The 15,661-nt window shown below is 29.4% G+C and overlaps 1 protein-coding gene across 1 annotated transcript in view; it reads right to left on the bottom strand.

Annotated features, from left to right (window-relative positions):
• LOC113560244 (putative fatty acyl-CoA reductase CG5065) overlaps window positions 1-15,661 on the bottom strand; it is a 44,618-nt gene that overhangs the window by 17,576 nt on the left and 11,381 nt on the right. The window contains exon 2 of the mRNA XM_026966011.1: window positions 3,965-4,406. Coding sequence (XP_026821812.1) covers window positions 3,965-4,210 — 246 coding nt within the window. The 5' untranslated portion in view covers window positions 4,211-4,406. The remainder of the gene's footprint in view (window positions 1-3,964; window positions 4,407-15,661) is intronic.

Here is a 15,661-nt window from a genome sequence, read left to right on the forward strand (position 1 = left end):
TTTCAGTGATATCTATTGTATTTATTGAAAACATGCAATCGTGGTTTATACCACTGGTAACTGGTTTGTCTCAGGTTATCCTGGGAGCAGATGGGGTTAAAGAAACTATAATCCTTTGGCTATGTTTTTGGTTGTCTAGTCTTTATTGATTTAATATATTTATTTTTAGTGTTCAATAAAATACAGTGCTGTTCACACTTGACTACACCTCGATGGTACCGATCGTGTCTCTACTTAATAAGGAGCAATATTTATTATTTAGACAATATGTAGTCATGTCGTTAGCGCCTGTGTTCTTTGTGTTAGTTGTAAATGATAATTATCTAGCGTGAGTGCAATTGTATTTAGGTACAGGCTATCTATGCACACGCTGCAAGTGGCATATGTCAAAGACACTGCCGAACAGAAATGAAAAGCTTGATTTTTTTTATTCAAAACACATTTTACAGGAAAAACTATCACGCCTCGCAGAGTTGTTTGGTTTCATTATTTATTTATTTATTTATTTATATAGAAAAAGAACGATTTTTTATTAAGCACATTGCCCAATTTGATTCTTATCATTCGAAATCGAATATAACAAATTTAGAAATAGAATTTTTTAATTCAAATTCAAAGTGCTCTATAAGAAGTTTTTCTCTTTCAAAGTCGGATCACTTTATTAAACGTGATATTTATTATTCCGAGTTATTCCTTTAAGACATATATTTGAACAAAAAACTTGTCACGTGCATCTCGCTTCCTCAGCACCATCATAAAGAATTATGTGTCGCTACTTGTCGGGTGACGAGACAGAGGTTCTATACTGTATAGTATTAAAAATATATCATTACCGTAGTTATTGCTGTAGTTATGGTTATGGCAGTTACGGTGGTTAAAAGCAAAACTCACTGTCGAATTACCGATCGGGGTGTGTTTTTTGCAGAAAATGAATATTATAATTTTAATAAGACACTTGCTACATTAATTACTATGACTATTTGCGACTCAAATGAGATTATCGCGAATTTGTATTATCTGTATCTATGATAAATGTCGGATCTACTGCAATTATATCAACGTATTATCGTTTATTGGTTTATTGATATCTGATATTATGATTAAACTTTTAAACCTCGTCAGTTTGTACAAATATGTGGGTTGAGAATACAGTATAAATGTAAAAATACGTAAACGACATAATTATTTATTTATCATGGGCCTACTGGTTGAGAATGTGTAAATTATTAATACTATTATTTATTTATTTATGTACAAATCGTATCTCGGATATTTCGTCGCCGGGTCATAGTGTCTTAAAAAAAATTAGCTTGTCCATCTTATATGAGCAGTAAAAATTAATTTATCCTGAAAAAATAACAAAATAACATTGTTCCGGATTTCCGTAAAAAATTATTACTATTATTATTATTATTATTATTATTATTATTATTATTTCATTCCTTTCCAAGCACGACGGTCGACGACATATAAAATATAGTTCTCGAGAATTTACACAGATTTACAACGCATACAGGGCCGTACTGTAATATCGTGGTAGTTGCATAATATATATTATAATAAAATATTCATGTGTAGCCTATTTGATATATACGCCCATAATTATTATGTGTGCGCAAATGCGATAAAACCGTAACGAATCAGCAATAATAGCTGTTGCTTTTCTGTTTCAAACAATAATTATATGATTTTAATGATTAAATTATTCTAGTAAATTTAAAAATATATTAGGTAGGTACACGTATATGTGTACTGCAGACGAGTGTCGCGTAAATGCAATAGTCAACGTAGATATTATACACATGTATTTACTTGTCACTCTATGGACATTCGCAATATTATCAGACCGCTATAGCTCCCCTGGCCACGTATAGAGTGTCATGGCACCGTGCAATATAACTGCTCGCCAATAAAAAATAAAATAAAATCCTAGTTAAGGTATAATATAATCGATTATCGTACTAGGTCAAATCGATAACGGAAATATAATTTGGTCGGTATTTACGGCACGCGCACGTGTAATTATAACGACCACGAGAAAGTTTAAATGAGAGTATCCACTATATGTACGTGTATCTAATAGATAAAAGACACCTATTATGTATTGGTATACAGTGTCGGCGACATACTGTAAAAATATCATATTAATAGTTTGTACCTACTTAATTCGCAGTGTGTGAAATAAATCGTAATAACCTAATCATTGCATTCAAAACGAATGGTTCTGAAATAAAACCATTATGATAATAAGTGGAAATAATAAAGAAACGGACGGTGAATACAATTTGTATGTTATGATGTAATGTTTGGTGTAGTCGATGTAAATTTACAGTGCAAATAAAATTGATTACATTGATACCATATTATAGAGGATTTTTAATGAATTTTTTCAAATGACATAATATATATTACGCCAAATTTTTATTATATTGATAGTGTAATAGTTAAACCTATGCCCTTAAAGTACTACGTGTCGTGAGATGAGTACAAATTAAATATAAATTGAAAGTTCCTATGTGTATTATGTCGAAAGTTAAAACGTACCAACGTTATTATCTGCATTAGCATAGGCGTTAGCCGTTTCATAGCGCATCAACAAGTGCCAATTTTTTTTTATGGGCATGTCAATTCATGATGAAAATGTTTAATTTATTAGAGACTAACACAATTTATACAACTTAATTTCTTGGTCTTTTGCTGTTATAGAAAAATATCCTATATTATAATATTATCCGTTAATATAGATATGCGAAATGTTTTGTATGCGAAAATATTACTATTTTTTTTATATTATAGGGAACAGAAATTTGTATTTAACATTGACAAAGTGGTACTGTTATGTAAATTTGTTTGTTAGTTTAAAAAAAATGTATGATGCTTTCACGTATAATCCAATAAAATATCCAACCTGAGTAGTTGATTGGTGTCGTGCTATATTATCAACGGTACCGTTTTTCAATGAGTGTTGTATTCAAAGATTTTAGAAAAAACAAACTTAGGCAATAAACTTATGTAGGTACGAAATTTATATTTATTGATGGAAAGATACCAACAATTGTATATTATATCTGCATAATATGATAGAAGCACTTGAAAGCTGTTTTAAGTTATTAAATTTCTAAAATAAGTATTGAAAACAAATGCGCATTTAAATATCTTTTTAGTTGCCCAAATAACGTGATTTGATTATAAACATTATAATATTACAGATTATTAGTTTAAATAGATTTTAAATATATAAGTTTTCTTAGTTATCGACATAAAAAAATAAAATTGACTGACTTACGAAAAATACTTATATTTATAGATAATTTGAATATTTTTAAGGATATTTCATGATTTATTGAAATATAATAATGCATATTAGTATGTTACTATTAGTAATTTATTATTTTATTTGTAATAGGTTAGGTTGAATTAAATTTTGTCAAAAATATTGCATAAAAATTATCATGATATTATGTATTTTATATTATTGATATTAATTTATAAAAGTCATAATATTGATGTCGATAAAACGGTTAGTTTCTTAGTATAATAATAACTTTAAATCAGTCTAAGTATTTTGAAAATATTATAATGTTTTGAAAATAAGTATCTATAGAATAGTTTACAATTAATATTCTTTGAATTGAAACAAAGAAAAAAGAAAAAAAAACGTTGAAGAATGATTATTTTTAATGTTAAAATGTAATATTTCCGTGCATTTTCAATTTTTAAGTATATTAAAATTTAAAATTAAAACATCAATAAAATACTATGATGAGACACCCTAGATAAAAAAAAAGTCTAAGTTTGATAATAGATCAATTAATTCTATAATTTTAAAGCTAAGAACACAATACTGTAGATTCTACTGATCACGAATATTTGCTATGTGCCTCGCGGGCTTGCTACAATAGTGAAAACAAAAAGTGCACTAACAATATGCCCTTAATTTTAAAGAGAAAAAAATCTTTCTTACCGGATTTTCCAACAGCTCCTGGAAACGGCACTCTATGTCTTTGCCCCGCTTAGGCCTGATCAGCAGATAAATGTTCTTCAGGCCGGGGCACGATCTGAGCAGCTTCTCAATCAGAGCTTTGCCTACGAATCCCGTGCCGCCGGTGACGAACACCGACGCGCCGTCGTAAAAGTCGACCACTGTCCCGTCAGCCGGCGGCGCGTTCCAGTCCTGACAGCCGAGATCGTTGTTGTTGTCGGTCATCATAGTAATCGATTGAACTTTTTTTATTTATTTATATATATATTCAACGGGATAATATATGTGTTGTAAAGCTCTGCAGACGTCCTGCCGCGATTTTGTGTATCAGTAGCTGTACAGACGTTTGATGATCGCCGCTACTAAACCTCTACTCCTGGCAAACGACCGGACATCGTGCGCCGATATTCGTATGTGTATGACGCTGCAACGATAGAAATTCAACAATTAATCAATTTAAAAGTGTATCGAGTGCGCATTTGTGGATTATGGCCGTGTAATGCATCGAGCGCGGCGAAGGAGAATGGAATAGCACGTTACACTACGACTGCGGATGGGAGAGGGGGTATCGAGGAGACGATGTACATTATAACCACGGTTCAAGATATAGATACAATGGCCTGGCATCTTCTTGACAAGGGGGTAAGGAAGGAGTAGTTCGAAAATTTCTATTCTCCTCTACCGTATTTTACTATTTTTGTATTGTGTTTCGCGGTGTAATTAGAAATACTAAATTATCGACTGCGCCGGGCGTTGGTATAACTTTGATAAAATATATTTTAAAATCACATAATTAATTGGCTTATAGTTTTTCGGGAATGTATGAAATCGTTAAATTCGGCATTTATATCTTTAAGTCTTTTAGCATTTTCCCAATTGTGTAAAATTACTAATTGTTTTATTTGACCTTTTTTATTTTTTTTTTTGAAATTGAACATATTATTATTATATAGTATGCTTAGCTCCTTTAATGACTTAAACATAAATGTTTTTAATATAATATTTTAACTGAATTAAACATTCGCCGTATAAGATTTTTAAATAATGTATTTACACTTTACACTTATAAAATGTAATGTGTAAAGAAAAACATAACAACATAATAGAATATATATTACGTAAGTAAATAGCTACATATTTTTAATAATATTTTTTGCGTGTCCTGGATGATTACGTTTTTTTGTATCGATTTTTTTAAATATCTTTTCGGGCATATATTGTGTCGAGTTTCTTTCACGGCTACTTTTTAGTTTGGATGCATATAAGAATTGTGCGTAGTGCGTAGTATAGGTAACTACGTCTACTTTGATACAAATGATATATTATGTATATTATTATTATTGCATGGCTACCATCGCATTTGACTAAGGGTTGAAAATGTTGTACTACGATGTTGCGGAAAATTATGAACTTTCTAATTTGACCAGGTTCTATAATAGTCTTCTGGTGTGCGCTTACTATTGATCCAGAAAATTTTATTTTGAATTTTATTATTGAAATCTTTCCCGTCTAACTTATAGGCTTCGTATTTACATTTTAGTGTTTCAGTATTAGCTATCTGCCGTGAAATCATTGACCTTGTTTAATATTTAGATTAATTTCCTTTTCAACACTCCGCAACGAGTTTTTAGCGCTGGAAGCCTGGAAATAGTTGTTCGATGATTTCGGGACTTTGACCTATAGACTAGGATTGAAGTCGGTATTTTTAATAATTTTTTTAAATTTCTAGTTACATAATATTTATCATCATTAATTTTTTTTAAACAATTATGTACGAGGTTTATTAAATTTACTCAAAGTATCGGTTATCGGTATTGTGCTGTGAGTCTGTGACAAAGAGATTTACTCACGTGCAAGCAGTGCATAAGTGCAAGGCCCCCAAATTGTTAAGGCCATCCAAAAAACATATGTTTATATCATAATATACAAATATTGTAGTAACAACCAAATAAAGTTCATTTTCTGCACTTGAACATATAAAAAATCGAATGTGCTCTAATTTAACACAAGATAAACTGGACTCTTTGTCATTATTGCCATTTAATTGCAGATTTTTTTTATATATATAATAAAAAATAAATGCATATTGTAATTAATTTAAAATTTTAAAACATTATCGTGATTTATGGATTAAACTTGCATTTAATAGTCAGCTGCCTAAAATGTTTAACAAATTGTTTAGTTAAATTAAAAGATCAGAAAGTAAAATATGTGCAGACCATCTATTTTTATAAATCAGGTCCTAGACTAATAGAAATGTTAATGATAATAATAAATTGACAGTCATTACATGATATGATGAATAAATATGACAGTCGATATTTGACGTAGGAATTAAACGACTAAATCGATTTTATTTTATGGATTCAAAGTTAATCCACGCAAAATTGTTTACGTATATTATTCGCGAGTAGCTAGTTTCTTTTTGCACACGTATTCTATTTGAAATACTATTTTGAGATTGAACAAAAGTAATATTTTAATACATAATATTATTATTCGTATATTTATTGATTACGTATTTATTTAATTCACTCGTGTACGATGTACCTATCTATAAATGTATTAATTATTTCCAGACTAAGCCACTAAACATTCACAGAATTAAGTTATCAAATAATACATTTACATTTATAAGATTAATTGTCATTGTATAAATCGTAATTTGTAAACAAAAATTTATCAGACCAATAAATTCATTTATAATTGGTATTACAATTGTGGCGACGATGGACTATTATATAATATATTCTCAAAGATAATATTGTGCATCGATATCAAACGGACTGTACTTTTATTTATTTATTTGCATTATACTGTTATTCTATATTCTATTTGATACTGAAAAAAAATTAGAATAAATTAATGTAGTTAAAAAATATGACTTTTCAAAATATTGAATATCTGATGTAAAACAAGTTTTCTTGAGAAATATCGTGTTGATATTTCGACCTACAATATTTGGGTTATATATATATATGTTTTAGCATACATAAATCATAAATTGTATGATTATAATGCGTATGTATGTACATCAAATTTGAAATAATATTGCCAGGATGTGATATCACCTGCCATCTCAAATGTATTGTCTCAGTTACAGATTGTGTAGTGACGTCAGTAAGTGTTACATAACTAATTTACGTTAATGACAATTTTAAGATGCTACTTTTAACATTATGATAATTTGACCAATCATCTAATTTATAGACAAGAATATTATTATTTATGTTTTTTCAATGGTTTTTTTTAATTTTAAAGCGAATTAATATTAATATGCAAACTATTAAAATTAAAAAATAATTATAACTCGCTATAATAATAAAATAACAAAAAAAAAAAATCAATGAGAGAACACATATCATATTTTCTTTCTTTTAAATTTAATGATCGATATATTTTTTGTAATTATTAAAATTTAAAAAACATAATTGAAACTGCTAAACCCAAATCTCTTACCATGTAGTACGTGTGTAAGATTATGACAACACATGCGGGTCGCGGGCGTATAACGCATCATATTGTCTTAGCTAATACATTTCTAAATACACTATTGAGATGTATTATAAATAAAATTTAACTCACTTTAAAAAAAAAAATGCAAGACAAATAGTATAAAATCATATTAAAAAAAATTCAGAACTTATCCCTGCTCTCTCACAACAAACAGTACAAACGCGAATATCCATCAGAGTGAAAAAATAAGTTATCGTTAAATAATGTACCTATTATTTGACAATATTTTAAACGAATGTTTATATCTTATATGATCTGCGATTGATTGAATTGATTAAAAATTGTTTCAAAATTATTTTGTCGAGTACCTTAATATTAATAATATTATAATATGGTTTCCGGGAAAATGTATGATGATTTTACGAACAATTAATTTATTCGAATTTTCTTTTACTTTCGATTCTGACGCTAAATTAACCTGCAGTGTATTTTTATTTTATATTAATATTAACACATTCCGTTGTTTAAGCATTCTAATATCTCACGTTTATTGAAACAATATTTGTTATACACCTTGCGTAGGTTTAACGTAAACTCTCATATTTTATGAAATGTTGAAATTATGGGTAATAATAATATCATGGTGATCGATGGATCGATTGCAGTGCAAATTGATAAACCGATTTTTATACCGCGTTAAATCAACATTGCTGACAGTGGAAAAAGGTGAATGTTCAGTTATCGCAAACAAAAACCACTCTGACGTTTGATTGTTGTAAACGTTATCTGGTTAAAAATTCGACTACCTATAGGTATCGACAGCGATCGAATAACGAAGAGCCGTTTAGCGAACAAGATTGCAGCAATAACATAACACACATTACATATATATATATGTATGTAGATGTTATACAGGACAAAGGCGAACGACAAAAAAATAATAAATGTCGCCTAGAAACTCCAAATATTCTCGATTCAATAACGATTTTCCAAAACCGTTTTCTGCGCCTTATTATCATCTGGACGAGATGGCCTAATATTTTGTATATTAGTCAAACGTATGGGTTGTGTAGACTATAGGAGACGATTGGCACAACTAATTAAGGAGGGAAGGCCGATTGAGATGTACCTCCGTTCCCGAAATGTACAAAAAAACTACCACTGATAAAATATTTCTACATCTTCAATTCACAGCTTTTCAAAAAAAAAAAAAAAATGGTATAAAATTATGTTGGGAGTTGTACCGTATGAAAAATATCTTTACGTTCTATTTTATTTAGGTGCTTAATCACTTTTAAAATTTGAATTTGTACTTATAGTGAATAGTAGTAGATCTTAACCATGATGTTTGTTTTATTAAGTAAACGTAGTGTAGGTATATATTTCGAAAAATCGAGTATATTAAACAAAATAGATAGATTTATTTTAAATGTATAATATTTTGTCAAACGTTAAAATTTGTTTCAGAGTTAAAAATTAAAATCCCTCGTCCTTGGTGTAAATTGGAAGTTCGATTGGTATATTTTAGCGGCGGCAATGATATGGCAATGCGTCCCCGAAACGAAACACTATATGCCTTGAATTTGTCAAATGACGTAGGTACGCGTATGTAACGGCTGCACATCGTTATCAGTCATAATTAGCAGGGGTTTACACAGCTATATGAATCGTATCGTCTGGAAGATATTTAAATTTAATTTCAATATAAAACTACTAAATCCTTTAGATACGCTCTACATAATATTTTTTATACATATCGTTGATACACGATATATAATAATTTGTATCCCGCCGTACACAACGATTTCCGCGAACAGAGACTACCGTTTGTTGTAATAACGATATAGTACTTACATTATATTATTAGTGTATACCTACCTAAACGTCCTAAATAGCTAAACATCGTGATCGTGACGATAATACTGTAACTCCCGTACGTGACGAGATGGTCGATGTTAATAATAAAACAATTCTCGCGTGTCCCTTCAACATTAACGTCGGACACAACCACACATAATATAAATATTATGTAGGTAATAGGTACTTACCTACCCACTCGCGTAAATGTTTATATTATTGTATTGATGTTAGTTTATTATTGTTGTTGTTACGATGGCGTGACAAAACACCGCCTTTCCGAGCGTTTTTCTCTCGAGAAAACGTCGTTTAACAACTTAAAATATTTATTTACTGGTTGATTAACCAATCATGCTCACTTTATTTTTTGTCTGGCATAAGATAAGCATTTAAATTTAGATTTTTGAAAAGCTTAATTATACTTATAGACTTATTTTAAAATGCATGGGAATTTTAATATTACTTAAAGCAGTGTTCCGTGGAAATATACAAATTTCTGTTTTTTAAATCACAAATTATCTTTTAAAAATAATTGATAAATTAGCATAATTTACTTAGCAAATATTCTTAGAAATTGCAATATTAGTATCAAAATTCAAACGAGCGGTTTTTGAGTTATTTAACTCTGTGTATTTAAGATAATTAGTCTATTGTAATGTATTTGGACGATAAGTGACTTTTGGTAATATATTTATAATTATTCATAAAAATAGTCCAAGTATAATAAATACTATATTATTATCATCATTATCCAATATAAAATACATTTTATAATTTTGTAAGACTATTTTTAAGCATTATTACGTTTAGAATAAAATATATTTTAATGACTGAGAAAATACTCATTTGAATTTTAAAATAGTTATGCATCTATATTTTCTAAAATATTATTTAGTAAATAATATTATACAATAAAAAAGAGGGGTTATCATAAAAAAAGGAAGTTTGTACTACCACAGGACACTCTTAAAGTAATTATATAACGAAAAAATCTTAAGAATTTTAACTACGGTCTTAAGTATATTTAAACATTTTAAAAATCAGAACTTTAATAAATAAAATAAAATAAAATAATATGGACGAACATGTTTAGTGAATCACCCTGTAATTAAACGTAATTATATGCATACCTACAGAGCAGATTTTCGAATATATGATATATAATACAAAAAATATATTAATATATAGAACGTCTTTACGCGGCTATTGTTCTATTTTTACTGTATATAGTTTAGTATAATAACTATATTATAATTATTCGCAGTACCGAGAAATGCGAGCATATTTCTATCACATAATACGCAATATTCGTGGACCGTTGTGATCGGAATTTGTAGCACAGTTTAGACACAGAATAATTCATTGGTTTAAATTCCTATATCATATACTATATAAGACCTAAAATCAGAAGATTAAAATTTTCTCCGCTCAAAACCAATCCGTCTTCGTCATTTTTCACAGCATTGTTATCACATAGAGAAAAAATATTCTATACACAGATGTCAAAGAGAAGGTATATATAGGTACACAGGTACATATAAAAATTAAATTTTGAACTAGTACAGTTATTAGTTGATTAGTTATAATTTTATAAATGTATAAACGGAGTAGGGGATCATCAATAATCTAACTTTTTGATGGGTACGTTGTGCCATTCCTACATTCTGCTCACTAAAATTTAAATAGTTATAAGATACATAATTAACTAGATAGTCGTTTATAATTTTATTCGTATGTATTGTAGTAAACTAAAAAATTATAACGATAAAAATAATAGTGAAAAACATAATTTAATGGAGAGGTTGTCTGTATGAAATATATCAAGTCTGTAGTCTGTATGGCGTATCCCGTGCGGACAGCTAAAAAGTAATTTTCGAGTTTTTGCTGTTAAAAATACCTTACTTCGATATTATCGCTGCTGTAATACCAGTTTTGGATCACTATATTATAAATAGGACACAGTGGCATCACATGGGCATCAAACACTAATAGAGAGTCCGGAGTCCTCATTTTTTGTAAAATGAAATAATCATGTATGACTAAAAAAAATTATTTTAAGACACTTAATCTGCTTACAGTGCCACATACTACCCACCACCATCAATTATTTGTAGTTAAAAAAGGCTTACATTGCAAAATTTCATGATCGATGGTTGTATACTGAATAAAGCCTACATCGCTTCAGGGTAAGATGTGAAGAGTTTTCTCCCCATCATACCTCCACTTTATTAGCATAAAGTTTACACATAAATATACGAGTATGTTATAATAGTTGTCTACAAAATTCTTACTTTATACTATATTATAACAATTAACAACGATGACATCATTTCTCGATAGGCTCGTTAAACTAAGTTTAACTTACTAATTAGTAATTACCAAATCAATTTACCATGTTTATAGGGCACGAAACGAAATGACGACAAGAAACAAATACGTTCAAGAGTTTATATGAGGAGGGAGTTATTGTTTGAGACGTTGACCTCTTTGCAGCCCTCTTCACTAGATCAGCCACCGCGTGTACATCACGCACGTACCACCTGCAGTATCTATATGTGCAATATGTGTATTAACCTATATATGGTTACATAATATAACAAATGTAGCTTTGAACAATATCATCGCCTTAGATTTTTATGGACAATGTGGTCTAATATTATATTATTACTATACGTTAAACAGAAACCATAGCACCGCATGTGCATAAATATTAAACTGCATCCACCAGGCGTGCACGTAGGGGGGGTGGTTGGGTGTTTACCCCCCCCCCCCCCCGAAATATCAGGAACAAAAAATAAATTCCCTGACCTACGAATGAATAGTATGATATTTAAGAACATTTTTCAACCCCCTCCTCCTCCCCGAAATTTTTTCCTGTGTTTGCGCCTGCCATCCATACATATTGTAAAAGACGGTTAACGTTTCAAATGCAACAGAAGTATTGTGACTTGAAGTGTACGAGTTGCGCGCACAAAAATAATATTATAGCCCGAGTGTATTACATAATAATACACACTTCCGCCGCATAAACATACCGTAAAAAGGTAAAATACGTCTTATTTTGGCGACGAGAAATCTTTTCCCTTCTCGGGAGAGGTTATCTCACGATCTCGCGGCGTACCTATGTAATTCAGTTATATAATATAACAGTAAAATGGTTATATAATATATATTATAGTTACTATAAGTACCTATATATGTCACGTTTACTAAATTTCAACTGATAGTTTTTATTTTCCCCGTCGAACTATTACAAAGTCAATAATTATTCTAACGACAGTTGTAATTTAAATACATTGTATATTATTGATTTAAATTGTCAAATACATAAATAATAATTATTATATTATGCAGTAGCTATATATGGTTATAAATGGGGCTCGGATTTTTATGCAAATGCATATTCTTCTACATTTGACTTAAAATAATTCTGATTAAATATCTTGACGTTTCGTAATACGTAAATTCTGCTGTTAACTTTTTTTATATTTGCACCAAAATTCATAATAATTGCATATTTCTGGATAATTACATAAAATGTGCATATTTAATAAATACTTAATAAATATTTTAAGTATATCAAAATGATGCAAAATCTTTTCAAAATTCACAACGATTATTTAATGATTTCGATCAAAAACGAACTTTTGATAATTCCATCGAATTTCTAATGCATAACAGACACCATCACATGTCTAGAAAAATCGGGTGTTAATCTTGGAAAAAGTCTAGCATTGGTTCAAAATGTTGAAAATAAATTGTGTGAAGGAGGACGAGGTATTCAATTTTCCAAAGTTAAAGAAGTATTATCAAAATATCCCAGATTATCACAAAAAAAAATTTTCTGGAATTATAAGCGAAGGAATAAGAAACGATGATGAAGACCTTGCAGAGTTGTCATCCGAAGATATTTCTTGTTTCAAATACGCACCCGTTGTGTCAGCAGGCGCAGAAAGAAGTTTTTCGAAATACAAGGTGATGTTACATGACAATCGTAGAAGTTTTCAATTTGATAGTTTAAAAGCACATTTTGCTACATTATGCTGGTATTCATTCAATTATAATTAATACACAATTTTATGCTATATACATATTTTAAATAATGGTATTTAAATTGTATATTTTTTTCACTTAATACTTATTTTTATTATTTTTTTTTATGTTTGGTTTTTTTAACACACAATACATTTTTTTTGCATACTTTTGAATTTTTGAGTGTATAAATATGTGCATATTTAACAATAATTTTTGCATAAAAATCCGGGCCTTAGTTATAATAATATCACGTGATGCTTGTAATACATAAATATCGTCTGCGGCATTACAACGTCTCGTGTGCCGGTCTGGCAATAATCGATTTTCTTTTTGGAATTCTATACGTAATGCTGCGTGTATTATGTAGTCATCTCAATATTATTACACTCGGTGCCAATTCTATTGACTTGGATTATTATAAAGGCAATTTTTTCAGAAATAAAAATATTAATCTTCTGGTAAATTGTCGAGGAATGAAACGTAAATTACATTTTTAAGATATGCTTACTTATTTGGAGCTGTGCTTTCTGCGGCATAATATAATATGTGAAATTAAAATATACGTTTTAAAATTTAAGTATATATACATCCTAAACGTTAGAAAACTCGACATATTATTATTTAGATAAATATTCAACATTTTTTGAACTTCTAAAAAATAAACATATTTATACTTAGATACGCTTGATACATGGTTTATCATTCAACCGCAATTGTCGATTACTAAGAATGTTGACTTTGAAATAACTTATACCAAACAACATTATTGCTACGGGTTAAGTAAACCCTACATCAAAGGTAAAGTATAATTTACGTTAACTGAATATTTTAGAGGTAAGACGTACCTATTTAATTTTCAAAATAATAATGTTTTATTTAGGTAACTATTATTATTATTATTAAACTAAGTTATCACGCAGGTGAGTGACACACATTCAAAAAGGTTGTTATTCCTAAATTTAATTTTGGGAAGACAACCATATTTTTATAAGCAGAGTTCGGACGTAAGAATTATGTCGTGTGGTATACCTATGTTTAAGGGAGAAACAGCTAACTAGTATACTTGTAACACTCCAATAATTTGGTCCGTCACTTGTCCGCATCGATAACGTATATATTTTATTGTTTTATTGCTACAATAAAGTACAGTTTTGACTTTTGCTTGCAGGCAAAATAAATGAAAAAAAATAAATCGACCACCGACATAATATATACCTACATAATATATCTACATTATAATAATAATAAACAAACGACACGATGTGTTTTTGTCTGTGGGGAAATCGGAGTGGCATGTGAAAAACGGATTAGAAACGAGAAACAGGTAAAGAGCCCTCTCCCCATTCGGCGTTGTACGATAAAAAAAAATACAATAATAAACAAATAAAAGTTACATGAAACGCGGCGGCGGCGACGACAATAGAGATATCGCGTGTCGAATTTGCAATCGAAAACATTAGACGGCTACAACAGACGTACGTATACAATGTACATAAACATAATATGTATATTATAATATATACGTAAACTCGCATAAAAAGCTTTATGGGTAGAATGTAAAAAATAAAAATAAATAAATAAACATAAACACGACACGCGCTGATGTGTGTGTCAAATGTGAGTTAAAATGAAATTTTTCCGTTGAATGCCAAACTGTCTGTCGTGAATAGCAGTACGAACGACAACGCTATATAATGCAGAACGTATAATATCACAAAGTGTTTTTATACGAAATTAATTCATTCTAAGGCTCTTATTTATATTACATTTAAGCTTTATAATTAGGTACAATACATTATTTTAACCCGTGAATATGACGAGATTTTCATAAACTCACCGTATAAAGGCATAATCCGTTTATTTATTAATTGTTATTTAATGTCACTTATCTCCACGGATTTTATCATACAAATATACGTTAATACAAAGTCATTACTATGGCCAGGACTTCAATTTAAAGTGCATTATTTTGCGAGTGCTATAGGACAATGCTTTAATCCTGAAAATACGAGAACCTAAATAATTCGTTTAATGTAACTGCAGAAAATTCATTGGTAAAACTTATGTTTTCAAATTTTTTCTGGTGTCCATATTTGGAGTATTTTTTTCTTCTTTTAGTATTTTATGGGTAATTCGTTAATTATTGGTAAATATATTAATAAATTATACGAACTTTTAGTATAAATTTATATCAAGCAATATTGTTATCATTCCTTTTGATAGAAACATCGTGAACGTATTTATTTGTAGTATACCTACTACTAATAATATTTTAATTATTGTCCATAGAGTAGTTTTAGGGCATTTAAATTCGTGCCCTAGTGAGGCCCT

Source organism: Rhopalosiphum maidis, chromosome 3 (genome assembly GCF_003676215.2).
Source record: "Rhopalosiphum maidis isolate BTI-1 chromosome 3, ASM367621v3, whole genome shotgun sequence".
Taxonomy (NCBI): Eukaryota; Metazoa; Arthropoda; class Insecta; order Hemiptera; family Aphididae; genus Rhopalosiphum; species Rhopalosiphum maidis.